The sequence below is a fragment of the Myotis yumanensis genome, unplaced genomic scaffold (assembly GCF_028538775.1).
Source record: "Myotis yumanensis isolate MYYU_CA2020_CCGP unplaced genomic scaffold, mMyoYum1.0.hap1 SCAF_23, whole genome shotgun sequence".
Lineage (NCBI taxonomy): Eukaryota > Metazoa > Chordata > Mammalia > Chiroptera > Vespertilionidae > Myotis > Myotis yumanensis.
Window position 1 is genome coordinate 7738169 of NW_027223774.1, and position 27399 is coordinate 7765567.

At 50.0% G+C, this 27399-nt stretch overlaps 1 protein-coding gene and 1 pseudogene across 1 annotated transcript; both read right to left on the reverse strand.

Annotated features, from left to right (window-relative positions):
• Positions 1–1795: 1795 nt before the first annotated feature.
• Positions 1796–18371, reverse strand: IZUMO2 (IZUMO family member 2). The gene is made up of 7 exons (XM_070402291.1): positions 18146–18371; positions 17872–17946; positions 6563–6649; positions 6305–6325; positions 5060–5140; positions 3815–3941; positions 1796–1838 (listed from the first exon to the last, which is right to left on the reverse strand). The coding sequence occupies exons 1-7, from the start codon at positions 18369–18371 to the stop codon at positions 1796–1798; spliced, it is 660 nt and encodes a 219-aa protein (XP_070258392.1).
• Positions 10675–12081, reverse strand: LOC139000143 (zinc finger protein 296 pseudogene; annotated as a pseudogene).
• Positions 18372–27399: the final 9028 nt, after the last annotated feature.

Below are 27399 nucleotides of genomic sequence, written 5' to 3' on the forward strand. Positions count from 1 at the left end.
CCTGGGCATGTGCCCTTGACCGGAATCGAACCTGGGACCCTTCAATCCACAGGCCGACACTCGATCCACTGAGCCAAACCAGCCAGGGCTGAGGTTTCAAATTCAGACCCTGGGAAAATCACCAGCCTCCTTTCCCTGGCATTTATGGGGTCAATGCCGTCTTTGTAGCTCCTCCCGCCCCCCCACACACACACACAATACTACCCTCATTTACTCAACAAATATTTGCTGAGTGCCTGCTTTGGGCCAAACACTGTGCTGGGCACGGAATCTTCAGCTAAATTCTGCCCCCTCCCCTTCTCTTTTTGGTGAATACTCGCCCAAGGGTATTTTTAAAATGTTTTTTATCGATTTTAGAGAGAGGGAAAGGGAGAGGGATAGAGTGGTAGAAACATCACGATGAGAGAGAATCATTGATTGGCTGCCTCCTGCCTACTGGGGATCGAGCTCAAAACCCAGACATATGTCCTGACCAGGAATCAACAGGTGACCTCTTGGTTTATGGGTCAATGCTCAACCACTGAGCCACACCGGCTGGGCCTGAGGATATTTTTCCATTGACTTTTAGAGAGAGTGGAAGAGAGGGAGGGAGAGGGAGAGAGAAAAAGTAGGAGAGAAAGAGAGAGAGAGAGAAACACCAATGAGAGACACATTGATTGGTTGCCTCCTGAACGTGCTCCAACCAGGACTGAGGATCGAACCTGCAACCCAGGTACATGTCCTTGACTGGGAATCAAACCCAAGACTCTTAGATGCGCAGGCCGATGCTCTAACCACTGAGCAACACCAGCCATGGCTTGCTTTTTAAAAAAATCAATTAGTCCCTCCCATCAAGCATCTTCATTATCTAAATCCTAAATGAGAGAGAAACAGTTCTGCCGGCAGGTTCGGAAGCAGGAGGGTACCATGTGACCCAAATCCAATTGCTTTCTGCTTTGGGTCAGTGAGTTGCAGGAGTTGAGGCAGCAAAAGATTTCCATGAAAATGCACCTGAGTCTATTCAGGAACAACAGAGGGTGAACAGTGAAGAGCTCAGATCGGGAGGGAAAGGGGGTTCCCCACGCTGACCTCGGCCCGACTGGCCTTTCCGGTCCCACCATGGTGTCACCTCACTTTTGCACACGTTGTCACCCGCTCCCCCCAAATAGGAATGGTTGTCCCTTCAAACTCTCCCTGCAGGTTGTCCATCCCTCTTGAAGGTTGGTGTCCAGCCCTAGCTGGTTTGGTTCAGTGGGTAGAGCATCCGCCTGTGGACTGAAGGGTCCCGAGTTCAATTCTGGTCGAGGGCACATGCCTGGGTTTTGGGTTCCATCCCCAGTAGGGTGCATGCAGGAGGCAGCCCATCAATGATTCTCTCTCATCATTGATGTTTCTCTTCCTCTCCCTCCCTCTCTGAAATCAATTTTAAAAAATATAGATAAATAAGCCAGGACCGGTTTGGCTCAGTGGATAGAGCGTCGGCCTGCGGACTGAAAGGTCCCGGGTTCGATTCCGGTCAAGGGCATGTACCTGGGTTGCGGGCACATCCCCCGTGGGAGATGTGCAGGAGGCAGCTGGTCAATGTTTCTCTCCCATCGATGTTTCTAACTATCTATCTCTCTCCCTTCCTTTCTGTAAAAAATCAATAAAAATATATTTTAAAAAAAATATATAGATAAATAAAAAAGAAAGTTGGTGTCCAGAGCTGGACCGTTATGGGCAGGGTCCTCCAGTAACGGATGGAGCCAGTGAGAAATCTGTCACAGACTTTATTAAATTTCTTTTCTTTTCCCCGTACAAACCCCTAGCCACCCCCCTACTGCAGCAGGAGTTTCCGGTTATGTCTGTAAGTAACGGCCCTGGTCGGAAAGAAAAGGCGTGGGGGTTAGAAAGAGGACTGCAGGCCCCTCTATGTCACCTGATGCTCCCCCGCCCTCCCCCAAATCTTCCTGCCAATCATCGGCCTTATTTGACTTCGCCAATGACATCTGTGTCTCTGGGCAGATTTGCAGGGTGCTCGGCCAATCAGTTGGCTCATGAGGAGCGAAAGGTTGGGACTGGGACTGAGGGTAAAATGTGGACACAGAGTGGAAGAAGATGGGGAGACAGGGAGAGACACGGGCACAGGGAGAGAGACTCACAGAGAAGGGGAAGACAGAGAGAAATGAGGGAGAGAGAGAAGCAGGTGTCGTAGGTGGAACTGTGTTCCCCCCAAAAGATACGCCCAAGCCCTAACCCTTCCCACCCCCTCACCCCCGTGTTCATGCATCTGACCTTTTTGGAAATAAGGGTCTTTGCAGATGTAATTACGTTAAGGTCACATGAGAGCATTCTGGGTGTAGGCTGGGCCCTCCATTCAAAGGCTGGTGTTCTTATGAGAGAGAGAAAGGAAAACACACAAACAACACAACACAACAACAAGGAGATCTGAGACCCAGGCAGAGGGAACAGCCAAGTGAAGGCCGAGGCAGAGATGGGAGGAAAGCCAAGAGCCAAGATGCCAGCAGCCACCAAAGGTAGGAGGCAGGGGGAACCTCCACAAGGGACACCCCCACCTGCCAACCCTTTGATTGGGGGCTTCTGACCGGAGTTCTAAGAGAATACCTTTGTTGCCTTAAGCCACCCAGGATGTGGTCATTAGTTACAGCAGCGACAGGAAACGAATACCCAAGGAGACAGTGGGGAGAGAGCCGGGGAGAGACTGAGAGGGAGACGGAAGCTGGGCAGGAGGCTGAGGGAGACAGAAACGGAACTCAAGACAGAGATGGGAGAGGGGAGACGAGTTGAAGACCAGTGAAGACAGGGAGAGGGGTTCACAGGTGGGGGCTGGGGGTGGGGCTGGGTGAAGGGCGGTAGAAAAGGAGGGAAGATGGGAGAGGAAAGGAGGCGGCAGCAGAGAGAGAGAGATTTGAAGCAGCAGAGCGGGGCTGGCAGACCGGGAGGGATCTGCGGGCCACGCGGGGCGGGAGTCTGAAACACAGACCGGGAGCCAGGAGAGACCTGCAGAGACGGGCAGAGAGGAACAGAGACACAGATTCAATCTGGGGCTGGGGCAAGGGGGGGGGAGACAGGCTTGGGCCTGGGACAGAGGAGGGGCGGAGAAAGCCCAGGGGAAGAGGCAGAGACAGAGAGAGTCTCACAGAGGGAGGGAGAGAAGGGGACACACCAGAGCGAGCTCGCATTACAGTGGACATTCATGTGCTCAGTGCCGATTCAACACTCACCCCCACTCCCCAGAGGGAGGCACTGGGAGTGTCTAAAATTGAGCACGGCCCTGCCTAGCCGGTTTGGCTCAGTAGATAGAGCGTTGGCCTGTGGACTGAAGGGTCCCAGGTTCGATTCTGGCCAAGGGCACATGTCCGGGTTGTGGGCTCGATCCCCAGTAGGGGGCGTGCAGGAGGCAGCAGATCCATGATTCTCTCTCATCATTGATGTTTCTATCTCTCTCTCTCCCTTCCTCTCTGAAATCAATAAAAATACATTTTAGAAAAAATAAATAAAATAAAATTGAGCGTGAAGAAACAGAGGTGTCCGAGAAAGGAGGGTGAGGAACAGCGAGAGACTGGAGAGGGGACGAGAGACTGGAGAGGGGACGGAACGGGGGCCAACCAGACGGGCAGGGAGAAATGCTCAGAGGTGGAGGGAGGGAAGAGCGAGAGAGAAAGAGGAAAGCAGAGAGGAAAAAAGAGGGAGAGAGAGAGAGAGAGAGAAACAAATAGAGAGAGAAAGTGACCGGGGAGATTCCCAAAGGACACCGTGACCCACGAGGGCGTTGCCACTTTGAGGGGCCCAGTGGGGCCTTTGGGGGCTTGGGGTGCGGGCAGGGATGACTCACGAAGCCACGATGACCCCAAAGACAAAGACGGCCAGACACACAGAAACGATGATGCCGAGCCGGGCCTGTGTCGGCGGGTGTCCGCTCGCTCTGTCGTACCGCAGGGCCGTGCGGGGCTGCCTGTCGACTGACAGCCCGAACCTCCGTTGCCACCCTGCCTTGACCTTGATCGCACCCACTGCTCACTCAGCAACCTGGGCCTCCTTCCCACCTCCTGGCCCTCGGCCTCTCCCGGGGCCTCACCCTCCATTCATCCATTCCTCGAACTCTGTGTCCCTGGCACCTTTCAAGGTGCTCGGGATCCCAGTGTGAACTCACCCCTGCCCCCTCCCCACCCCCTCGCTCCCAGAAGAGCCAGCAAAGACCCCAGTGCTAAATGCATCTCATTGGATGGAGGCCAGGGTGGGAGGGGGACTTGGGTTGCTCCTTTGCCAAGAACATGACAGGGGAATGCAAAATGCTGACAATCCCCTGAGAAGAAGGAAGCCTGCATCTTAGCGGGCGGCTCTGAGGGTGGCCTTGGGAGTGCGATTCTGCACCTCCCACTCGCACCTTCTCGTTCTGTCAGCAAAGACTCTTGGCTCGACCTTCAAAGTATATCCAGTATCTGAACCTACTCCTGGGCTCCTGACCTGGTCTAGCCGCACCCTCCCCATCCCAGGATCCTGGCTTCTCCTCCCTGCAGTTCCCCGCATGGCCGCCAGGGGCGCCCGTTAACCCCCAAGTCCACTCACGTCCCTCTTCTGCTCAGAGCCCTCCCATGGCTCATCTCTCATTCGGAATAAAAACTCAGACCTAAGTGGGTTTGGCTCAGTGGATAGAGCGTCCGCCTGCGGACTGAAGGGTCCCAGGTTCAATTCCTGGTCAGGGCGCATGCCTGGGTTGCGGGCTCGATCCCCACTGGGGGGTTTGCAGGAGGCAGCCCATCAATGACTCTCTCATCATTGATGTTTCTACCTCTCTCTCCCTCTTCCTTTCTCTCTGAAGTCAATAAAAATGTATTTAAAAAAAATAAAATATCTTTTTGCACCTGCCATCCTGCTATTAGATGCATGGTCAAGTTACAGAGGAATCTTCCCATCTAACTGCAGGGGAAAATGAACTTCAGAACGTGGAAGCACCTCTGGGCCTCACTGTAAGCAGGTTCAGGGCAGAATTCAAGGCTGCACGTGGGAGACCTCAAAACCCATATCCACTGGGACCGGCTGATGTCTCCCGTGTCTCCCACCGCCCACAAGAGCTTACCGAAACAGTTATTCTTTTTAATGCATGTGGGACTGGTCTTCAGGCAATGAACACAGTCCAAGACCTCTTCTTTCAGCATGTCTGGACAAGGGGGAAGGGAGAAGTGGATGAGGGCGGCTATGAGACAATTGACACGGGGTGGGAAGACAGAAGGGGAAAGAGGATATGGAGTCCCTTGGCTCTCATGAATTTGGGGGTCCCATGTGCACCAAAGCAAGCTGAGCAAAATGCACTGACGATTCACCTTCAAAATGATTTGTATATATTTATAAAATATATCCAAGTTGATGGAAGCGTTCAATTAAGTTGCAGCTGTTCCGTGAACCCAACGGTCTGTTTGCAGACATTTAACTAATTAAAATTAAACACATGTTTAATTAAACATCTACAAAGGCACGCTTTCACATCTCTATTCCTATTTTGCAGCCACCTGTGGCATAGACTGGCTGGATGCTCAATCATCTGTCTCCTCAGCTTCCTGCCACACTGGGAAGACTACATTTCCCAGGATTCTTTGCAGTAGGTTGAAAACATGTGACTGAGTTCTGGCCAATAGAAAGTGGGCAGAGGAATGCAGCGCCAATTCCCAGGCTTGGCTATCAAAGTTCCTGCGGAATTCCCTATTCTTTCTCTGTTTTTTGAAGCTTGCTGAGAAGGCACAACCCGGTGCAGCCTGGATCCCTGAGTCAGCACTTGGAAGAACTGCTCAACTCTCGGTGGAATTTGAGTAAAAGAGAACGTAACCTTTCTTTCGTTAAACCACTGACATTCGGGGTATGTTACTAGGACATAGAGGCTCTCCTATCCTGTCTAACATTCCCCCAAAGTGCTTTTTTTTTTTTTTTTTGCAGGTTGCAACTTTCATAAGCCCTCAAAAATCAGATATCCATGAGCATTAGAACTTTGGACCCACTAGATCAGCGGTTCTCTACCTATAGGTCGCGACCCCTTTGAGGGGTCGAACGACCCTTTCACAGGGGTCGCCTAAGACCATCGGAAAACACATATCTAATTACATATTGTTTTTGTGATGAATCACTATGCTTTAATGATGTTCAATCTGTAACAATGAAATGGGGGTCACCACAACACGAGGAGCTGTATTAAAGGGTCGCGGCATTAGGAAGGTTGAGAACCACTGTACTAGATGGAGGAGGTGTGATAGTGGGGCTTGATTTGTGGGAGACAAAGAGACATAGATGGGTAGAGAAGGGAGGGATAGACAGTACATCTACCAGGACTCACGGCAAATTTTCCGATCACAGGCTGCAAGAGAAAAGAGCTGAGGTGAGATAAGCTGGGACAGCAATTTGAGAATCTGATCAAGGAAAGGAACCAGGAGAGGGAGGGAGACATGAATCTGGGGAAGAAGAGGAAGGAATATTAGCGAGGGGCAGGGAAGGCTGAGTCGGAGGGGAGGGAAGGAAGGGGTGTGGGAGAAAAGATGAGAGAAGGGGATGGTGTGATAACCAGGAGGGGACTTGGTGGAGAGGGATCCTGCACCTTTCAGTTCATACGACCTTAACACTGTCTTGAGTTTCTTGGTCACCTTCCTCCTAAGAGTCACCAGCTCTTCCAGCAGAGGCCCATCTGAGGAGAGAGCGAGCTCCGTGGGAGGCATTCAGCATCCCATCGGCAGCTTCAAACAGGAGGGACGAGGAAACTCTCTCTCATTCACCAGGAGTACCAAGGCCAGGTCTTCCTCGGGGTCCACTGGGCAAACCCATGGCCTGGGAAGTCCTGCATCTAGCTTCCGTGAGCCCGGCTTCTGGCTTGGTGGTGCTCCCTCTGTGGGAGCACACTGACCACCAGGGGGCAGCTCCTGTGTTGAGTGTCTGCCCCCTGGTGGTCAGTGCACATTATGGTGACCGGTCGTTCCCCAGTTTGGTCGATTTGCATATTAGCCTTTTATTATATAGGATTACCTAGACCTGCACACTTCAATATGTCAGCCAGGAGCCATACATGGCTATTGAGCACTCAAAATGGATTAGTCTGAACTGAGATGTGGGAGTCATCTAAAATAGATGTTAGGTTTCAAAGACATGGTATGAAAAAAGATAATTGTATAATATTAATAAATCATTTTTATATTGGTGGCATGTTCAAATGGCAGTATTTTAGGTATGGGGTTAAAGAAAATACATTAAAATTAATTTCATCTGCTCTGTCTAGCTTTTAAAAAACGTGGCTACTAGAGCCTGTCTGGAGCGGCTTAGTGGTTGAGCATCAACCCATGAACCAGGAGGTCCCTGGCTCGATTTCCGGTCAGGGCACATACCTGGGTTGTGGGCTCAGTCCCCAGTAGGGGGCGTGCAGGAGGCAGCTGATCGATGTTTTTCTCTCATTGATGTTTCCATTTCTCTATCCCTCTCCCTTTCTCTCTTTTTTTTTTTTTTTTAATATATTTTATTGATTTTTTACAGAGAGAAAGGGAGAGAGATAGATAGTTAGAAACATCGATGGGAGAGAAACATCGATCAGCTGCCTCCTGCACATCTCCCGCTGGGGATGTGCCCGCAACCAAGGTACATGCCCTTGACCGGAATCGAACCTGGGACCCTTCAGTCCGCAGGCCGACGCTCCATCCACTGAGCCAAACCGGTTTCGGCCCTTTCTCTCTTAAAAACCAATAAGAACTTACTTTTTTAAAACTGTGGCTACTAGAGCCCCAGCCGGTTTGGCTCAGTGGATAGAGCGTTGGCCTGTGGATTCAAGGGTCCTGGGTTCAATTCCGGTCAAGGGCACATGCCCAGGTTTCGGGCTAGATTCCCCAGTAGGGATCGTGCAGGAGGCAGCCGATCAATGATTCTCTCTCATCGTTGATGTTTCTATCTCCTCTCACTCTCCCGTCCTCTCTGAAATCAATGAAAATATATTTTAAAAAACCAAAGTGTGGTTACCAGAAAATAAAAAATTACACATGTGATACCTATTTGTGCCTGACATTGTATTTGCATTGGACACTGATGCCTCCTAAGTTGATGTCACTCTCCTAGATCACTCACTGAAGTCCAGATGTGTATATGCAACTATCCAATCAGGATCTCCACTTGGACGTCTAAATAGGCATCTTAAGCTCAATAAGTTCAAAACTTAACCTCAATATTCTCCTCAAGCCCTGGCCAGTGTGGCTCAGTTGGTTGGGCATCGTCCTGAGCACCAAGGGGTTGCTGGCTGCATTCCTGGTTGAGGCACGTGACCTGGTTGTGGGCTCAATCCCTGGTAGGGGCTTGTGGGAGGCAGCTGGTTGATGTTTCACTCTCACACCAATGCTTCTCTCTCTCTCTCTCTCTTTCAAAAATCAACAAAAATATTTTTTAAAATTCTCCAAACCTGCACCCAACCCCTGGTCATCTTAGTAGATTCTACTTGCTCAGGCTAAAATCCTTGGTGCTATCTTTGACCCCCTTTTCTCACATCCCCCATGCAATTTGCCAACGTGCATGTCAACAAATCCTGTTTGTTCAATATTCAAGATAGATCCAGAAATCCCATCACTTCTCACCCCCTCCACCGCTACCCCCCTGCTGGCCCCAGCGTCGTCTCTTGCCGGGGCCATCACTCACTGTATCTTCTCACTGGTCTCCAGCCTGCCTTCCCCCTTGTCCTGCTAAAATCTGTTTCCACATCCAGAGGGATCCTGGGCAACCTCAGTCAGCTCGCTCGCATCACGCTTCAGCTCAGAACCCTCCCATGTGGCCCAGAATAAAAGCCAAAAGCGCTGACCGAGGCCTAGACCAGTGATGGCGAACCTTTTGAGCTCGGCCTGTCAGCATTTTGAAAAACCCTAACTTAACTCTGGTGCCGTCAAATATAGAAATATTTTGATCTTTGCAACCATAGTAAAACAAAGACGGATATTTTTGATATTTATTTTATATATTTAAATGCCATTTAACAAAGAAAAATCAACCAAAAAAATGAGTTCGTGTGTCACCTCTGACACGCGTGTCATAGGTTCCCCATCACTGGCCTAGACAGTGATGGCGAACCTTTTGAGCTCGGCCTGTCAGCATTTTGAAATACCCTAACTTAACTCTGGTGCCGTGTCACATATAGAAAATTTTTTTTTTTTTTTTTGCTTTTTAAAAGAATAAAGTTTATTTCGTTAAAGTCATTTTAGTTTTACAATAAATTTGAGAGGAAGACACACAGACTTTACACACATACCCTCTGCTCTCAAATATCCACAGCCTCCCCCAGGGCCAGCATATTCCCCCGGAGTGGTAGCTTTGTGACAATCAATGAACCTACAAAGACACATCATCACCCCCCCAAATCCATAGTTTACATTGGGATTCACTCTTAGTGTGGTGTATTCTATGGGTTTTGACGAATGTATAATGACATGTATCTATCATTATAGTATCATACAGTCCGGTTTTCCTGCCCTAAAAATCCCCTTTACATTGCTTATTTATTTTTCCTTCCTCTCTAACCATTGGCAAACTTTCATCTTTTTTTCTGTCTCCACGGTTTCGCCTTTTCTAGGGTCATGTAGTTGAAATGGTAAAGTATGTATATTTTCAAATTGGTTTCTTTCACATGATGACAAGTAGTTAAGATTTCTTCTTGCCTCCGAACCGGTTTGGCTCAGTGGATAGAGCGTTGGCCTGCGGACTGGGGGGGTCCCGGGTTCGACTCCGGTCAAGGGCGTGTGCCTTCGTTGCGGGCACATCCCCACTGGGGGGCATGCAGGAGGCAGCCTATCGATCTCTCTCGTCGATGTTTCTGACTCTCTGTCCCTCTCCCTTCTTCTCTGTAAAAAATCAATAAAGTATATTAAAAATAAAAAGATTTCTTCTTGCCTTTTCATGGATTAATAGACCATTTATTTTTAGCACTGAATAATACTCCATTGTCTGGATGTATCACACATTGTTTATCCTGAAGGGCACCTTGGTTGCTTCCATGTTTTGGCAATTATGAATAAGACTTGTGGAAACATTCATGAATGATTTTTGTGTGAACATAACTTTTCAAGACCTTTGGGAAAGCACCAAGAAGTGCAATTGCTTGATAATATAATGAAAGTGTGAGTTGTTTTATAAGCCACTAAACTGTCTTCCCAAGTGGCTGTACCATTTGCACTTCCGCTAGCAACAAATGAGAATTCCTGTTGCTCCATGTTCTCATCAGCATTTGCTGTTGGTACTATTTTGGATTTGGGCCACTGTAATAGATGCATAGTGTATCTTATAATTGTTTTAATCTGCTATTTTCTAACGGCGTATGATGTCAAACATCTTTTCGTATGCTTATTTGTCATTTGCATATTTTCCTTGATGAGATGTCAGTTCAGATCTGTTCCCCGATTTTTTCATTGGATTGTTTGTCTTCTGGTTGAGTTTTAAGAGCTTTGTGTATGTTTTAGATAACAGTCTTTTATCAGCTATGTCTTTCAGTCTGGGCTTTTTTTTAATTCTCTTGACAGTGTCTTTGGCAGATAAAAACGTTTTGCTTTTATTTTTTTAAATTTTTTATTTTTTTAAATATTTTACAAACTAGAGGGAGGGAGGGAGGGAGGGAGGATTTATTCACAGCAGGACATGATCAACAGATACATGAGCAGTGGTACTAGGGACGGCAGGGGGAAAGGACATTCCTGCCACTCAGGCCTGGCCTCCTTGGGGGTGCTTCTGCCGCAGGTGTTTGTCCAGGGTGGCCCGCAGCCCGAAGGGCACGCGGCAGTGGGGGCACTCAAAGCGGGCCCTGCCGGGCCCCAGACCGTGCACGCGGCGGTGGCGGTTCAGCTTGCTGCTCTGGGCGCAGGCATAGGGGCAGAGCTCGCAGGTATAGGGCCGCTCCCCGGTGTGTGAGCGCCGGTGCACAGTCAGGTTGCTGCTGTGGGTGAAACGTTTCCCGCAGAACTCACAGCTGCCCCCGGGCCCGTGGCTCTTGCCCGCTGCCTTTGGAATCTTCTTAGGCAACTTCTCTGGGATCTGGGCAGAGCTGATTCTCTCTTTCTTGATGGCGACACTGCAACCGTCCCCAGCAGGACCAGCCTGAGCTCCACCACCTGGAGCCCCAGGTTCCTGCCTGCCTGCTGTGTCGGCTGCTCCAGCCCCTTCAGGGCTGCACAGGAGAGCCCTGGCCGGGGCAGCTGTCTCCGGAGGGGCAGCTGAGGCCTGTTCCTGCCTGGCCTTGGCCGTGCCGGGGCTCTGAGGCTGCAGCCGCTGGTGGGTCTTCTTGTGGCGGTTGAGCTTGCTGCTCTGGGCACAGGCGTAAGGACACTGGTCACAGGCGTAGGGCCGCTCGCCCGTGTGCGAGCGCATGTGCACCTTGAGGTTGCTGAAGGAGCTGAGGGTCTTCATGCACACAGGGCAGGTGGGGCTCCGCCGGGGGAGGCTGTGCGCCCGGGAGCCCTTGGCCTCCACTTCCTGCCCCACCACCGCTGCTGGCAGGGCTGCAGCCACCTCGGCCAGGCCCAGCAGCGGGGTCTCTGGGGCCTCGCATTCCGTCCGGTAGATGGACAGTCCGTGGTCCCACTGGGCATGGCGCAGCAGTTCCCAGGCCTTGGTGAACTCTCGGCCACAGCGGACGCAAGTCAAAACCTTCGGGTTCTCAAGTTCTGAGTCCGGGCCAGGGCTCGCGCCTCGAGGGGGCCGACAGCCCTGCTGCTTGTGGTCCTTGAAAGCCGCGATGGCCTCCAGCGGGAAGGTCTGCAGGCAGAGGCCGCAGAGCAACTTATCTGGGTGTCTGTCAGTCCAGGGCTGGCGGTCGTGAGGATGAGGGACCAGAGAAGTCCACGGCGCCGGCTGGTTCTGCAAGCCGAGGGCGAGGAGGGTACCGACAGCGGGCACCAGGGTAGGGCAGGAGCGGGGTGCGCCCTCGAGGCGGCCGGGCGCGGGCACTTCCTTTGGGGAACCCCGCTGCAGCCCCGAGGCCTGTAGGGGCCACGGATGTGGCTCGGGCTTCACGTCGATGACCAGGTCCCCCATCTCGGTCTCCTCGTCGGTGTGGGCGGCGGACTCGGGGGCTACTCGGCGGGGCATGCAGCCGGCCTTGCGGCGGGACATGGGTCGCGGTGCGGAGGATCCGCAGGCTGGCGGGAGGAAGGCGCACGAGGTGTGTGCGCTGCTGGGGCTGAGATGCTCAAGTGAGTGACTGCAGCGACTGGCCGCGAACTTTTACACGTGCTGGCCCGGCCGTGGTTCCGCCCACCGGGGGCGGGGCCTGATGGGATTAGTAAGGGCCACAGGGTCCTGGCTGGAGGCCAAATTCAGTCTCAGCCACGCCCATGGGATTGGCTTAAGGACTACACCCGAGCTCACGTGGCCAGCATAGGAATGGCGACTGCAGATCTCGTTTTAGGGCTGGTGAAACTGAGCCTCAGCACCCCCACAAACACCCAGGAGGGAGAAAATGGTAGGGGCTACGTTTCTCACCGTGCCCCTAACAGTATCTTGGACTCTTTTAGTAACTACATAATAAAAATTTGCCGGAAGCCCGTCCATCCTTGCTGCTTGACACAGTTGCTGCAGTGAAGAAACATCTGCACAGCATATGTCTCAAGAGACCTGGCATATATGGCATACTGTTCTTAATATGTTTGCTCCCCTTCTTGGCGCTACGTATTTTAACTAAAGTCACCTCTCTGAGAAAGGTTGTTTCCCCAGGTCGTGATTTTCCCCTGAAGTTAGGGAGGGAATAAAACCCCTTAAGTTAGTGCCAGGTGGGTAGTTAATCACTTTAGCTATGAACAATCAGCTTAAGCTACATAATCTTTACTCCCTGGAATGGAGATTAGAAATGCCCTAACCTTTGGAATAGAAATTGATAGGATTAAAATCAACTGGTATAAATACAGATGTAACAAGACAATAAAACACAGAACCAAAAAAAAAAAAAAAAAAAAAAAAAAAAAAAAAAACACAGAACCTGGCTGGAGAATCTGGAGAACTGGGCTGGAGAACCTGGACAGAACTTGGCTGGAGATCCTAGACAGTCGGTGTCTTGTTACACAGGATGTGGTCATATCTATGGTGACTTCCCTTGATTGTCATTGGTTAGTTTAGAGAAGTCCTGGGTGTGGCTAGCAGAGGCTTGGGCTTCCCGGAAGAAGCCTTGCTGAGCACATGGCCAAGGTAAGATGGAGGGCGTAGCCCTTACCCTGGGGCAAGATGGAGGGCATAGTCCTCCTCACCCTTTCACAAACCTCTATAGTGTGCCTAAGGTGCACCAGGTGCTGTTCTAAGCACTGGGTACACTGCAGTGAACCCAACAGACAATAATCCCAGGCCCCCCGAGTTTACTGGATCAGGGAGACGACGCTCAACAAGATAACTATGTAGCCCTAACCGGTTCGGCTCAGTGGATAGAGTGTCCGCCTGCGGACTGAAGCGTCCCAGGTTCGATTCCGGTCAAGGGCATGGACCTTGGTTGCGGGCACATCCCCAGGAGGGGGTGTGCAGGAAGCAGCTGATCGATGTTTCTCTCTCATCGATGCTTCTAACTCTATCCCTCTCTCTTCCTCTCTGTAAAAAATCAATAAAATATATTTTTTAATTACATTAAAAAAAGATAACTATGTAAAGGAGAGTGCCTTCCTGGGTGACCTGTGTCACCTGGAGCCAAACAAAGCTAGGAAGGGTTATAAAGGGGCAGGGCGAGTTGCGGGGGGTGGGGATGGGGGCTCAAATTTCTCCCCACACCAGGGAAAGGTATGGTGGAGTTTGAGACCTGAGGGATGTGTGGGAGCCAGCCAGTCTCTGTTCAAGAAAAACAAGGAGGGGGGACCCTTTCCCCTCCCCACGTGGGAGTCTGTACTTGTTCTTCAATAAATTTCCACCTTCGCTAGACAAAATAATACTAATGATAACAATGATAATAATAAATAAATAAAAATAACAAGGAGGGAGGAGACGGACAGGAGGGGGGTCGAGCTCTGAGAAAATGGAGTCAGCTGCGAGAGGGTCTTTGGACCACTTGAAAGTCTTGGTTTTTGGAGACGTGAGTCTTGGGGGGGCGGGCAGTTTGAGAAGAAGAGGATTACAATCGTTACACATCTACTCTGCTCTGACACCTAGAATTGCCAAGAGAGCCAAATGGCCAACTGTCTTACCCCTCTCCACTCAGCCTCCTTGAACGTCCCTCCCCAAAGCAGCTCTTTCAGATCACTGTTTGAAGTGGCATCAACATCCTGCCCCACCTTCCAACCCTTACAAGTTTTCTTTTCTTCCTGACACCAACCACATCATAATACAGAACGGTTTCTTAACTGTCCTCTCCCTTCCCCCACCCTATACAAGGCTCCTTAAGGTCAGAGTCGGAGTCTGCCCTCCCCAGACTCCCCAGCCCAGCACTCCAGCACTCCAAAAGGTTTTGCTTTTCATGAAGTCCAGCTCATTAATTGTTTCTTTCACATATAGTGCCTTTGGTGCTGTATCTGAGAAATCATGACCATACTCGAGTTTAGATAGGTTTTTTTCCTACGTTATTTTCTAGGAGTTTTATAGTTGTGCTAAGATCGTTTAGTCATTTCATGCATTCTCAGGCATCGGCCATTTCTTCAATGCCAGTGTTCCCACTTTTTATCTCCTTATTCTTTGTCTTTGAACTGCTATCAGTTTGTTCTTGTTTTTTTAAGCTCATTCAATGATTCGAAGAAGAATGCCTGACATATGGTATGGGTTTTATATGTGATTCTTGAATGTTGGATGTGTTAGGTTAGGTGGCTCAGGAGGCGGCATAGGAAATAAAGACAGTCCAGTGAATCAGAAAAAGAAAGAAAAGGAAAAGGTTTATTTCTGCGTCCCCGGGAGACCCACGTACCCCCAAAGACAGAGCACGTGGATTTACGCCAACAGGGTGGGGGGCGCTTTTTTTTATACTGCGGTTGGGTGAGTGGTGGGGACATGAGCTGAGGTATTCAGCTGAGGAAGTTTCCGCTGCAGGGGGTCAGCCAGGTATTCAGGAAGGAGTCAGTATCTGTGTGGGGGTCGTGTTGATTCAGGGAGAAGCCGGTATCTGTGTCTGGCATGCTGATCTGTTAGAAATGCCAGGGGGAGTCCATTATCTCATCACACGCCTGCATGTGTCCGATCCTGGGCTCTCTCCGACCTAACAGGATGTTGTATGGATCCTGCTATTTGATACATATGCCATTACTCCCAAATTCTAATCTCCAAGTGAAAGGGCGAGGGCTATGCCCTCCATCTTGCCTGTATCCTCCATGTTGGGGCCACGTGCGGCCTTCTTCCCGGAAGCCCAGGCCTCTGCTGGCCACGCCCGGGATTTTAAACTAACTAATGACAATCAAGGGAAGTGCGTGCCATAGATATGACCACATCCTGTGTAACAAGACCCGGCTTACACCTGGCCAATCGGCAGGGCCCACAATCCCCTTGCGCCACCCCCCTATTAAAGCCTGTTTTTCCCACGCGGGGGCACTCTGCTCCTGGTCGCTGGGCTGGCCTGAGGCGGAGTCGGGTTGGCTAGCCCCCAGTAAAAGGACCTTCTGCTTTTGCATCGAACTGGCTGGCTCCTAGTCTGGTCTTTGGGGATCTTGGAATCTGGGCATAACACAAGGCCTTTTCTCCTGAGTACTAAATGTGACTATGTGTCTACTTCCTGGACATCACCAGCAGTTACTGAGGCATCTTTCAGTCACTATGCTCCAAACGAAGTCATTTCAAGTAGCACAACTGAAGGAGCACAGATTTCTAATACACCCCACTTGAATTTTTGTCTTTTGTTTAAGTCTCTATTGTTGAAAATATTACGTCTGTCCCCTTCTAGCCCGATCCTGCCTCCTGCCCCAGGCCTTCACCACCTTATTGTCTGTGTCTGTGTGTTATGCATACGTGCATACAAGGTCTTTGGTTGATTTCCCCCTACCCACCCACCCACTCACCCCTGCCTTCCCTCTGAGATTCAACAGTCTGTTTCATGCTTCTATGTCGGTGGGTCTATTTTGTTCAATAGTTTATTTTGTTCATTAGATTCCACATCTGAGTGAGATCATGTCCACTTGAGTTTGAATTCTCGTTCTGACATTGTATATACAGTTGGTCCTTAAACATCATGGCTTTAAACTGTGTGGGTCCACTCATATGTGCTTTTTCCCCCCAATAAATATTGCAAATATATTTTATCTTCCTTATGATGTTCTTAATGACATTTTATTTACTCTAGCATTCTTTATGGAAAGAATATAGTATATGATACATATAACATACAAGATATGTGTTAGTCAACAATTTCTGTTTCCAGTAAGGCTTTTGGTCAATAGTAGGCTTTTAGTAGTCGTGGTTAAATTTTGGGAGAGTCAAAAGTTATCTATGGGTCCTCAACTATGCAGGGGCTCAGCATCCCTAGTCCCCACATTGTCCAGGTGTCAACTGTGTTTGAAGGAGCTGCCCTATTCTAAACACCTCAGTTTCTCACTCAGACAATGGGGATAATAATGCCCGCCTTAAAGCATTTCATGAAAATTCAGTGAGACTATGCATGAAATGAATAAAATGGAGTAAATTTTTAATAACTGTTAGTTTTACATCCCAATCAATTCTGCTCCACTTCCCATTTTCCAAAGTTCAATTTTTATCTCAAAACCATCCATTCCATTCTACCCCATTCATCCAACAACCATCCACTTACCCAATACCCATCTACCACCCATCTACTCATTTATTCTTCCATCCATCCATCCATCCATCCATCCATCCATCCGTCATCCAAGTTAGATCCTTAGAAGTGCATGTGGAAAGCTAAATACTGTAATTAAGGGTGGCTAAAATGAAGGCTGAGTTACTGGAGTAAATAGAAGGAGACTGAAAAGGTTGATGAGAAACCGTGGTGACCAACCTGTTTTCTATGCTAATGAGGTGAGCTGCCGGAAGCCGGTCCATCCTTGCTGCTTGACACAGTCGCTGCAGGGAAGAAACATCTGCACAGCACATGTTTCAAGGGACCTGGCGTATATGGCATACTGTTCTTAATATGTTTTCATAGAAATTTTTTGATATTTGCAACCATAGTAAAACAAAGATGTATATTTTTGGTATTTATTTTATATATTTAAATGCCACTTAACAAAGAAAAATCAACCAAAAAAAATGAGTTCGAGTGTCACCCCTGACACGCGTGTCATAGGTTCGCCATCACTGGCCTAGAAGGTGCTGCTGCGCCTACCCATCCCCTCCCCCTTACCTCTCAGACCGTCTTCCACTCCTCTCCCTCCCCCTCTCTCCACTGCAGCCTTCCTGGCCTCCTCGAGGTTCTGTGAATCTGCCAAGCACAGACCCAGGTCACCCGAGGATATTTTTCCATTGATTTTTAGTTATTTATTTATTTTTAATTTTAATATAGTTTATTGATTTTTTACAGAGAAGAAGGGAGAGGGAAAAAGAGTTAGAAACATCGATCAGCTGCCTCCTGCACACCTCCCACTGGGGATGTACCTGCAACCAAGGTACATGCCCTTGACCGGAATCGAACCTGGGACCTTTCAGTCCGCAGGCCGATGCTCCATCCACTGAGCCAAACCGGTTAGGTTAGGGCTGTCCATTGATTTTTAGGGAGCGTGGAAGAGAGGGGGGGAAAGAGAGAGAAACATCGATGAGAGAAACACATCCATTGGTTGCCTCCCTGGGACAGTACCTGGGGCCCTGGGAGGAGCCTGCAACCAAGGCACCTGCCCTTGACCGGAATCGAACCCGGAACCCTTTAGTCCGCAGGCCAACGCTCTATCCACTGAGCCAAACCGGCTAGGGCTGCTTTGTATTGTTAAGTCAAGAGGAAGCTGGTGGACAGGCGGCCAGGGAGGGAGAAGGGGCTGGGTAAGGGCTCTCCCTCTTAGTTCCTACCTCTCAGACAGTCAACCCTTAACTTGTTTATTTGGTTCTTCGCAAAGATCGCCACAAGGTCCAGGTGATCCGTCTCTGGGGGAGGGAGGGGAGGGCAGTCCAGTGGGTCCCTCCAAGAGCCAAGCGACCCCCCCCCCATCTCCCTGCAGGATAGGCCCGCCCTCCCCCTTGGAGGCGTGGTCCCCAAGCCTCTCCCACCCCAGCCCCTGGCTGGGACCCCACTGCCCCTCTCTCCACGGTGCGGGGCACCCTCCCCTCCCCTCCCCACACGCACCTATTTCCCCCACAAACACGTTCGCCGCGTAGTCCCTGAAGAAAGGCCCCTCCATACCCAGCAGCAGGGCCTGCGCGCGGGCCCGCAGGTGCTCCCGGCCGAAGCGGCTGGGAATGAGGCGGAGGCGCAGCTGGCGCAGGGTCTCCTGCACCGAGAGGTCACACTGCAGGCAGCCCCAGCCGCCGCTCAGGCCCCCGAGCAGCAGGAGGGCCACGGCCAGAGGCATGGCAGGGCCTGTGTGACGTCACAGAGAGCACCCCCCCAGCCGGCCCCGCCCCCTGGGTGAGGGCGGGGTCAGGGAGGCCCTGGAAGAGACACTCCTGCAGGCAGGTGTTTGCTGAGCACCTACTCTGTGCCAGGCCCTGTGCCAGGCACTGCAATGGGTGGCCGAGGCCAACAGTCTCTGCTCGCATCGTTTACATACATTTGTTCCAAGAAACGTCAGTAAAGCACCCACTGTGTGCCGGGCGCTGGAGAGAGCCCGGGTGTCGATGGACTAATGAGGGGTCAAAGTGTGGTATGTCTACGCAATGGGATAGTATTCAGTCTTAAAAAGGAGGACGTTCCGCCCTGGCCGGTTTGGCTCAGTGGATAGAGCGTCAGCCTGTGGACTGAAGGGTCCCGGTTCGATTCCCGTCAAGGGCACATGCCCGGGTTGCGGGCTCGATCCCCAGTAGGGGGCGTTCAGGAGGCAGCCGATCAATGATTCTCTCGTATCATAGATGTGTCTATCTCTCTCTCCCTCTCCCTTCCTCTCTGAAATCAATATATATATATATATATATATATTTCTAAAAAAGGAGGACATTCTGAGATATGCTACAAAACAAATGGACCTTGAGGGCATTGTGCTACGTGAAAGAATCCAGCCATGAAAAGACAAATCTACATGATCCCGCTCACATGAGGTATTTAGGCTCCCTAAAACAGTCAAATTTACACTCAGGATATTTAAAATTGCTTTGATCTATTGAACCATACTCAGATTTCGCCAAATACCTTCTAACTTTCTCGCTTCAATATCACCACCTCCAAGGGAGGGGCAGGAGAGCAGCCACAGACAATACAGATATGAATGGATGTGGCTGTGTGCTGATAAAACTACTGAAGGACGCTGAATTCTGAATCTCATATAATGTGTTTTTTTTAAATATATTTTATTGATTTTTTTTTACAGAGAGGAAGGGAGAGAGATAGAAAGTTAGAAACATCGATGAGAGAGAAACATCGATCAGCCGCCTCCTGCACATCTCCAACTGGGGATGTGCCCGCAACCAAGGTACATGCCCTTGACCGGAATCGAACCTGGGACCTTTCAGTCCGCAGGCTGACGCTCTATCCACTGAGCCAAACCGGTTTCGGCCATATAATGTTTTTAAAATATATTTTTATTGATTTCAGAGAGGAAGGGAGAGGGAGAGAGAGCTAGAAACATCAATGATGAGAGAGAATCATGGATCAGCTGCCTCCTGCACAACCCCTCCTGGGGATCAAGCCCATAACTCCGGCATGTGCCCTGACCGGGAATCGAACCCAGGACCCTTCAGTCCACAGGCTGATGCTCTATCCACGGAGCCAAACCGGCTAGGGCTGAATCTCATATAATATTAATATGTCACACAATATTCTTTTTTTAAACCCTCATCTGAGGACATGTTCATTGATTTTTAGAGAGAGGGGAAGGGAAAGAGAGAGAGGGAGGGGCAGAGAAACATTGATGTGATATGAGAGAGAAACATCAATCAGTTGCTTCCCATAAGCATCAGGGCCGGAATCAAACTTGAAACCTGGGGAGATGCTCTGACCAGGAATCACACCCGTGACCCTTTGGTGTACAGGACGTTGCTTCAACCAACTGAGCTATCCCAGCCAGGGTGCAAAATATTATTATTTAGACTTTTCTCAACCCTTTAGAAACATAAAGGCCATTCCTAGCTTGAGGGCCATAGTTTGCCATTCACTCTAACTCATACAATTTATAATTCTTATTGTTTTGGTCTTTCATATCACCCAACGAACACCTTGAGGCCAGGAACTTCAAGTATCTTGCTCACCATTATGTCCTCAACCCCTAGGAAGGAACCTGGCATGCGATGGGCATTCAATAAATAATTGGTGAATGAAAAAGGGCAGTTTCGCCATAATCAGTTTGGCTCAGTGGACAGAGCGTCGGCCCGCGGACACAAGGGTCCCAGGTTTGGTTCCGGTCAGGGGCATGTATGTACCTTGGTTGCGGGCACATCCCCAGTGGGAGGTGTGCGGGAGGCAGCTTATCAGTGTTTCTCTCTCATCGATGTTTCTAACTCCCTATCCCTCTCCCTTCCTCTCTGTAAAAATAAATAAAACATTAAAAAAATAGAAAAAAGGCAGTTTCCCTTTCTGAGCCTGTTTCCTGTTTCGTAAAATGGGGGTAATAATATACCGACCTTATTCTCGGGTGAACTGGTGTAAACCCGTGTTAGCGCTGTCCAGTACGTAAGCCACGGTCACATTGAGCACTTAAAATTCCGTGTGAGAAATGGGATTTTAAAAATTCTGTAGCTATAATTCACTTAAACTTAGATTTTAAAAAAGAGAAATCCTTGATTCAGTTATTGGGAAACATTTAAACATGTTTGGAACAACTTGAGCACGTGGATCTACTTCAACTGCAAATGTTATAAAATCTAAACAGATTTTTAATTTTAATAAAAATTTAGTCCAAATTGACATGTGCTGTCCTGAGAATTTTTGAAGGCTTAGTATAAAGAAAGTAATATGGCTCAGTAATTTTTATATTGGTTGTACACGAAATAATAATATTCTGGGTATATCGAGTTAGTAAAATATGTTATTACTAGAGGTTGTATGCACGAAATTCATGCAAGAGTAGGCCTTCCTTCCCCTGGCTGCTGGCACTGGCTTTCCTCTGGCACCCGGGACCTGGACTTCCCTCACAGCTCTGGCTTTGTCCGGAAGGTTGTCCAGAAGGACATCTGGTCTGATTAGCGTATTACATTTTTATTATTATAGACTAGAGGCCTGATGCATGAAATTCATGTAAAGGCCTTGGCCCCGGCTCCCACCCACCTCTGAGGCCGGGGGCCTCTGCTGCCTCTGCCTCGGTCTGGGCCCGCTGAGGCTTTTGTCCGGAAGGAAGGACATCCAGAAGGACATCTGGTCTAATTAGCATATTATGCTTTTATTATTATAGATAATTAGTGTCACCTGTTTCTTTTTACTTTTAAAAATGTGTTGGTTTTAGCCCTAACCTGTTTGGCTCAGTGGATAGAGCGTCGGCCTGTGGACTCAAGGGTCCCAGGTTCGATTCTGGTCAAGGGCATGTACCTTGGTTGCGGGCACAACCCCAGTAGGGAGTGCGCAGGAAGCAGCTGATTGATGTTTCTAACTCTCTATCTCTCTCCCTTCCTCTCTGTAAAAATATCAATAAAATATATTTTTTTAAAAATAAAAATGTATTGATTTTAGAGAAAGAGGAAGGGAGAGAGAAACACAGGTTCTGTTGTTGCACTCATTATGCATTCATTAGTTAATTCCTGTACGTGCCCTGTCGGGGGATCACAGCCCTCTTCCCTTGGTGTATGGGGAAGGCGCTCTAACCAATGCTCTACCCGGCCAGGGCTCTTTTTACCTGTTCAACGTGGCTAGCAGGTAGTTTGAAATTACACTGGGGGCTCGCATGTATATTTCAGCTGGACATCGCTGGGCTAGCATACAGATGGTGTCCAATAAATGTCATTTGAATTTAGATGTGAATTCGCCCGCAGTTAATTGTTGTGGGAGAGTGGGGGGCGTGGCAAGAATCAGTCAAGGTGTAACGCGGTGATAAGACCACAAGGGGGCGCGCGCACCCGAGTGAAATTCTCTCCAGTTAGCCATTGATGACAGCTGCTCACGCGGTGCCCTAAGAAGGAGTTGCCGGGAAGGAGGGAAAACACAGGTGGGGAAACCAAGGCTGCAAATTCCTCACCTTCCGAGCTCTCCGAAGGCCCAGGTCCGGGTGTGAGGCAGGAGGAATCGGGAAGCAGGGCCGGTTTTATTTCTCTGATGAGCAGCGGCGCTAACGTGCAGTTTGGTGAAACCTAGTTAAATCGAGTAGCTGTGTGTTTCCGAGCCTGGTGAATGACCTCTTTTTGGCGAAGAGGCTGGAGGAGTTGTCACACTCAAGCTGTCCCCAAGGGGCAAGGATGTTGTTGTTTATGATGGCGGTGGGGTGTCCATGGCAACCAGGTGTCCATCACTGGGGAGGAGGACGTGCCCTTGGTGTCCAGAGCCGGGATTCTGAGCCGAGGAAAGCAACAGTCTAGGCCAGTGGTCCGCAAACCGCGGCTCGCGAGCCACATGTGGCTCTTTGGCCCCTTGAGTGTGGCTCTTCCACAAAATACCACGTGCGCGCCCGCACAGTGCGAAGTTGACTTAAAACTTTAAATATATATATTTCTTTATTGATTTCAGAGAAGAAGGGAGAGGGAGAGAGATAGAAATATCAATGATGAGAGAGAATCATTGTTTGGCTGTCTCCTGCATGCCCCCCACTGTGGATCAAGCCTGCAACCCAGGCATGTGCCCTTGGCCGGAATCGAACCTGGGACCCTTCAATCCACAGGCTGATGCTCTATCCACTGAGCCAAGCCGGCCAGGGCTGACTTAAAACTTTAAGTAAAGTTTATTAAGTTAATTTTAGGGAACGTTGTGGAGTGAAAGAAGATGTAGTGTCGAGGATTGAGAAAGGTATGTTGAGATGGTTTGGACATACAGAGAGGATGAACGAAAGGAGATAGACGAAACAAGTATACAAGACGAGTGTGGATGGGAGAGTTGGAAGGGGTCGACCTCAGCGAACGTACCTCAATCAGATTGAGGACGTTTTTAGCAAAGGCCAGCTTAGGAGCACCCTAACCAAGTTAATAACAATATACCTACCTATATAGTTTAAGTTTAAAAAATTTGGCTCTCAAAAGAAATTTCAGTCGTTGTACTGTTGATATTTGGCTCTGTTGGCTCATGAGTTTGCCCACCACTGGTCTAGGCTGTGCACACAACGCAGGATTGGGTCGATCTGATGAATGGATGGAGAAGGAGTGGACTTCACTCAGCCATAAAAGAGAATGAGGTCTTGTCATCTGCAGCCACATGAATAGACCTGGAGGGTATTATGCTAAGTGAAATAAGTCAGTCAGAGAAAGACAAATACCATGTGATTTCATTTATATGTGGAATCTAAGAACAAACAAACAGCCCTAGCCAGTGTGGCTCAGTGGATAGAGTGTCAGCCTGCCGACTGAAAGGTCCCGGGTTCGATTCCGGTCAAGGGCATGTACCTCATTTGCAGGCTCCTCCCTGGCCTGGGCCCTGGTCAGCCTGGGCCCTGGTCGGGATGCGTGCAGGAGGCAACCAAACACATAGATATTTCTCTCTGTCTCTCCCTCTCTCTTCCACTGTCTCTAAAAATCAATGGAGAAATATCTTTGAGCCCCGGTCGGCGTGGCTCAGTGGTTGAGCGTCGACCTATGAACCGGGAGATCGGGGTTCGATTCCCAGTCAGGGCACACGCCCGGGTTGCCGGCTCGATCCCCAGTGGGGGGCATGCAGGAGGCTGCTGATCAATGATTCTCTCTCATCATTGATGTTTCTATTTCTCTCTCCCTCTCCCTTTCTCTTTGAAATCAATAAAAATATACTTAAAAACAAACAAACAACAAAACATTGTAAAAAAAAACCTCAAAACACCAGCATATCCTTGGGTGAGAATTTAAAAGAGAAATGTTATGCTTTATGCACACATCGCGACTGTAAAAATTTGTGCCTGTTGCTGGAATATTTTCAGAGGTTCACTGTGCTCCATGAACTTGCAGTCATTGACATAAGCTAGGGCCGTGGTCGGCAAACTGCGGCTCGCGAGCCACATGCGGCTCTTTGGCCCCTTGAGTGTGGCTCTTCCTAAGCCTTAGGAGAACCCTAATTAAGTTAATAACAATGTACCTACCTATATAGTTTAAGTTTAAAAAATTTGTCTCTCAAAAGAAATTTCAGTCGTTGTACTGTTGATATTTGGCCCTGTTGGCTAATGAGTTTGCCGACCACTGAGCTAGGGCATTCCTGAATGAAGGCATGCCTTACCCATTTAACTGGCACACAGCTTTTTTTAATCATGCCCATTTGACAGATGTAAAAACTGAGGCTTGGCAGGGTCCAGCCACCTGCTCTAGCAGCCAGGATGGGCGACGCTAATGGTTTGTTGGTGTTAATTCAGGTGGGGGTGGGGGGATGGGAGGTGGGTGCCAGGGTACCAGGGAACCGGTTGGAGAGATTTGGCTCTGAGGCCAGTGCAGGAGGCAGAGTTAGAGGCGGCAGCTCCAGGGCTCCGTGGGTGCTGGTGGGAGTGTTTTCCCACGGTGCCCGGGGCCCCCTCCCCAGGCCGCACTGTGTGGTTGCGGGAACAGCCCCCCCCACCCCCGGCCTCACGCTCTGCTGTGGGAGGCTGCAGCGGGCGGGACAACCCCTCGGGGAAACTTCTGGCAGAATCTACCAACGCTGGCCCCATGCACATCCCCTCCTCGCGCGTACCCAGCAGAAGTGGGTGCAGGCGGCTGCCAGGGGAGGCGGCGCCCGGCGCCCACAACCGCGCACTTGGCGATGAGCCCCAGCTGGAGCAGGCGGGCTGGTAACACCCGGCGGGTGTCTTTTTTAGGTTAGTAAAAGCGCTTCCCTGTTTTCATGTTTCTTCATTCAAAGCTTGGATGTGCTTTCCCGCATTTACCAGCAGCCGGGTGTAAAGATTAGGTGTCGCCCTGACCCGCCCGCTTCATGCCCCCAGGGGACACACTTCCTGGCTTTGCTCAGCCTGGAACAAAATTTAAAAAAAATTTTAAATTGATTTTAGAGCCGAAACCGGTTTGACTCCAGTCGGCTTGCGGACTGAAAGGTCCCAGGTTCGATTCCGGTCAAGGGCATGTGCCTTGGTTGCAGGCGAATCCCCAGTAGGAGGTGTGCAGGAGGCAGCTGATTGATGTTTCTCATCGATGTTTCCAACTCTCTATCTCTCTCCCTTCCTCTCTGTAAAGAAATCAATAAAATATATATTTTTAAAAAAATTGATTTTAGAGAGAGTGCCCCCAGGACAGGGCCCCGCCTGGCAGGCCAGGCCCCTGGCCACACTCTCCCTCGCGTGCCGTCACCTGTCACCTTTGCCGTGTAGACTCCGGCGCTCGGCACGGCCTGACTCACACCTGCACACCCCGTTCTGTGCAGCTTTTCTCACCGGGAAGGCTCTCGCGTTCTCCTCTGCCCCGCCTGCCCCGTGAACTCACCACCCCCGGGAACATGCCCTTTGACCCCGCCACCCCAAGTCTAGGAACTGAGCTTTCAGATAACCCTCGGACTCGGACTCCAAGGACTGAGCACGAAGACATTGGTTGCAAGAATCGTCATAGCAGCGGGGAAGACAGCCTGCGTGTTCATCAGGAGGGGGCTGTCCCGGGAGCCCCCGGGGGGAGGCCTGATGAGCAGAATGTGATTCATACACAGGGTTCCTGACAGGACCCTCTTCAAGACGTGTTCCTGAGTGAAAGACGCAAGGTGCAAAGCCAGGTGGACTCCGTGCCCTGCCCCTCCCTCCCTCCCTCTCTCGCTGCGCAGCCTTGGGAAGCGGCCTCACCTCTCTTAACCTGCGTTTCCTCATCTATAACACAGGCTATTCATGATCTCAAAGGTCACGGTGAAGATTATAGGACAGAATACGTGGAGGGAACCATCTATAGAGCATACGGTCAGCATTCAGAGAATGTTCACTTGTTTAAAAAGATTCTTTTATTGAGTGTTAGAGAGAGGGGAAGGGAGAGGGAGAGAAACATGGATGTGAGAGGGTAACATCGATCAGCTGCCTCCTGCACATCTCCCACTGGGGATGTGGCCACAACCAAGGTACATGCCCTTGACCGGAATCGAACCCGGGACCCTTCAGTCTGCAGGCCAACGCTCTATCCACTGAGCCAAACCGGTTAGAGCTAGAGAAGATTTTTTATTTTATTTTTAAAAATATGTTTTTGTCCATTTTTAGAGAGAAAGGAAGGGAGAGAGAGAGAGAAGCATTGATCGGTTGCCGGACTGGGGATCGCGTGCACAGCCTGGACTTCTGGCCTGACCGGGAATCGCACTCAATCAGCTGAGCCACACGGGCCAGGGAGAGCCGAGGAGAGCTTAGATGTAAGGTTCAACGTTTCTTCTGCTGGAATGAAAGCAAGCAGGGATGATGTGATGATTCGCTTTATCTGCAGTCTCAGTGAATGAGTCGTGTGGTGTTCGTACGCCGGTGATGTCGGACAGAGTCTGTGTGGCTTATTCTGCGTCAGAGGCACCGGGGAGACTGCCCTGAGCCATGGGAATGGACAAGCTCCCAGGCCATTTCTCCAAGGGCCTCTTATGGGCTTCAAAGTCAATCTTTTTATTTTATTTTTTAAATATATTTTATTCATTTTGTACAGAGAAGAAGGGAGAGGGATAGAGAGCTAGAAACATCGATGAGAGAGAAACATTGATCAGCTGCCTCCTGCACGCCCCCCAGTGGGGATGTGCCCACAACCAAGGTACATGCCCTTGACCGGAATCGAACCTGGGACCCTTGAGTCCGCAGGCCGACGCTCTATCCACTGAGCCAAACCGGTTCGGCATCTTTTTATTTTATTTTTTATTTTATTGAATTCAGAGAAGAAGGGAGAGGGAGAGAGAGATAGAAACATCAGTGATGAGAGAGAATCACCGGTTGGCTGCCTCTTGCATGCCCCACACTAGGATGGAGCCCGCAACCCGGGCATGTGCCCAGACCGGGAATCAAACCGTGACCTCCCAGTTCACAGGTCGACGCTCAACCACTGAGCCACGCCAGCCGGGCCGAAGTCAATCTTAATTCCTTAAAGCTTCCTGGAGACATCCAGAGTCTAGGCCTGTCTCTCTCGGGAGCCCCGCTTTTGTGGGCATGTTACTGTCAATAATGCTGGCCGGGGTGTTGGCTGTGACTGTTGGAGGCCTGGCACGGCAGCTGGCACCCACCAGAGGCCCCCAACCTCTGGCGGTCTTCTCAGCCTCACAGCTGTTGGGGCTTCTCAGAGCCGTTGGCTGACGGTGTGAAATCGACACTGACGGTGGGAAAAGTCTCAGATTCTTACGAGAACCAGGCGCCACACCTCAGGACTCGACTCCCTCCTAACCGCACGGGTTTCGAACCAGGAAATGAGCAGGGCGGGGAACAGATTAAG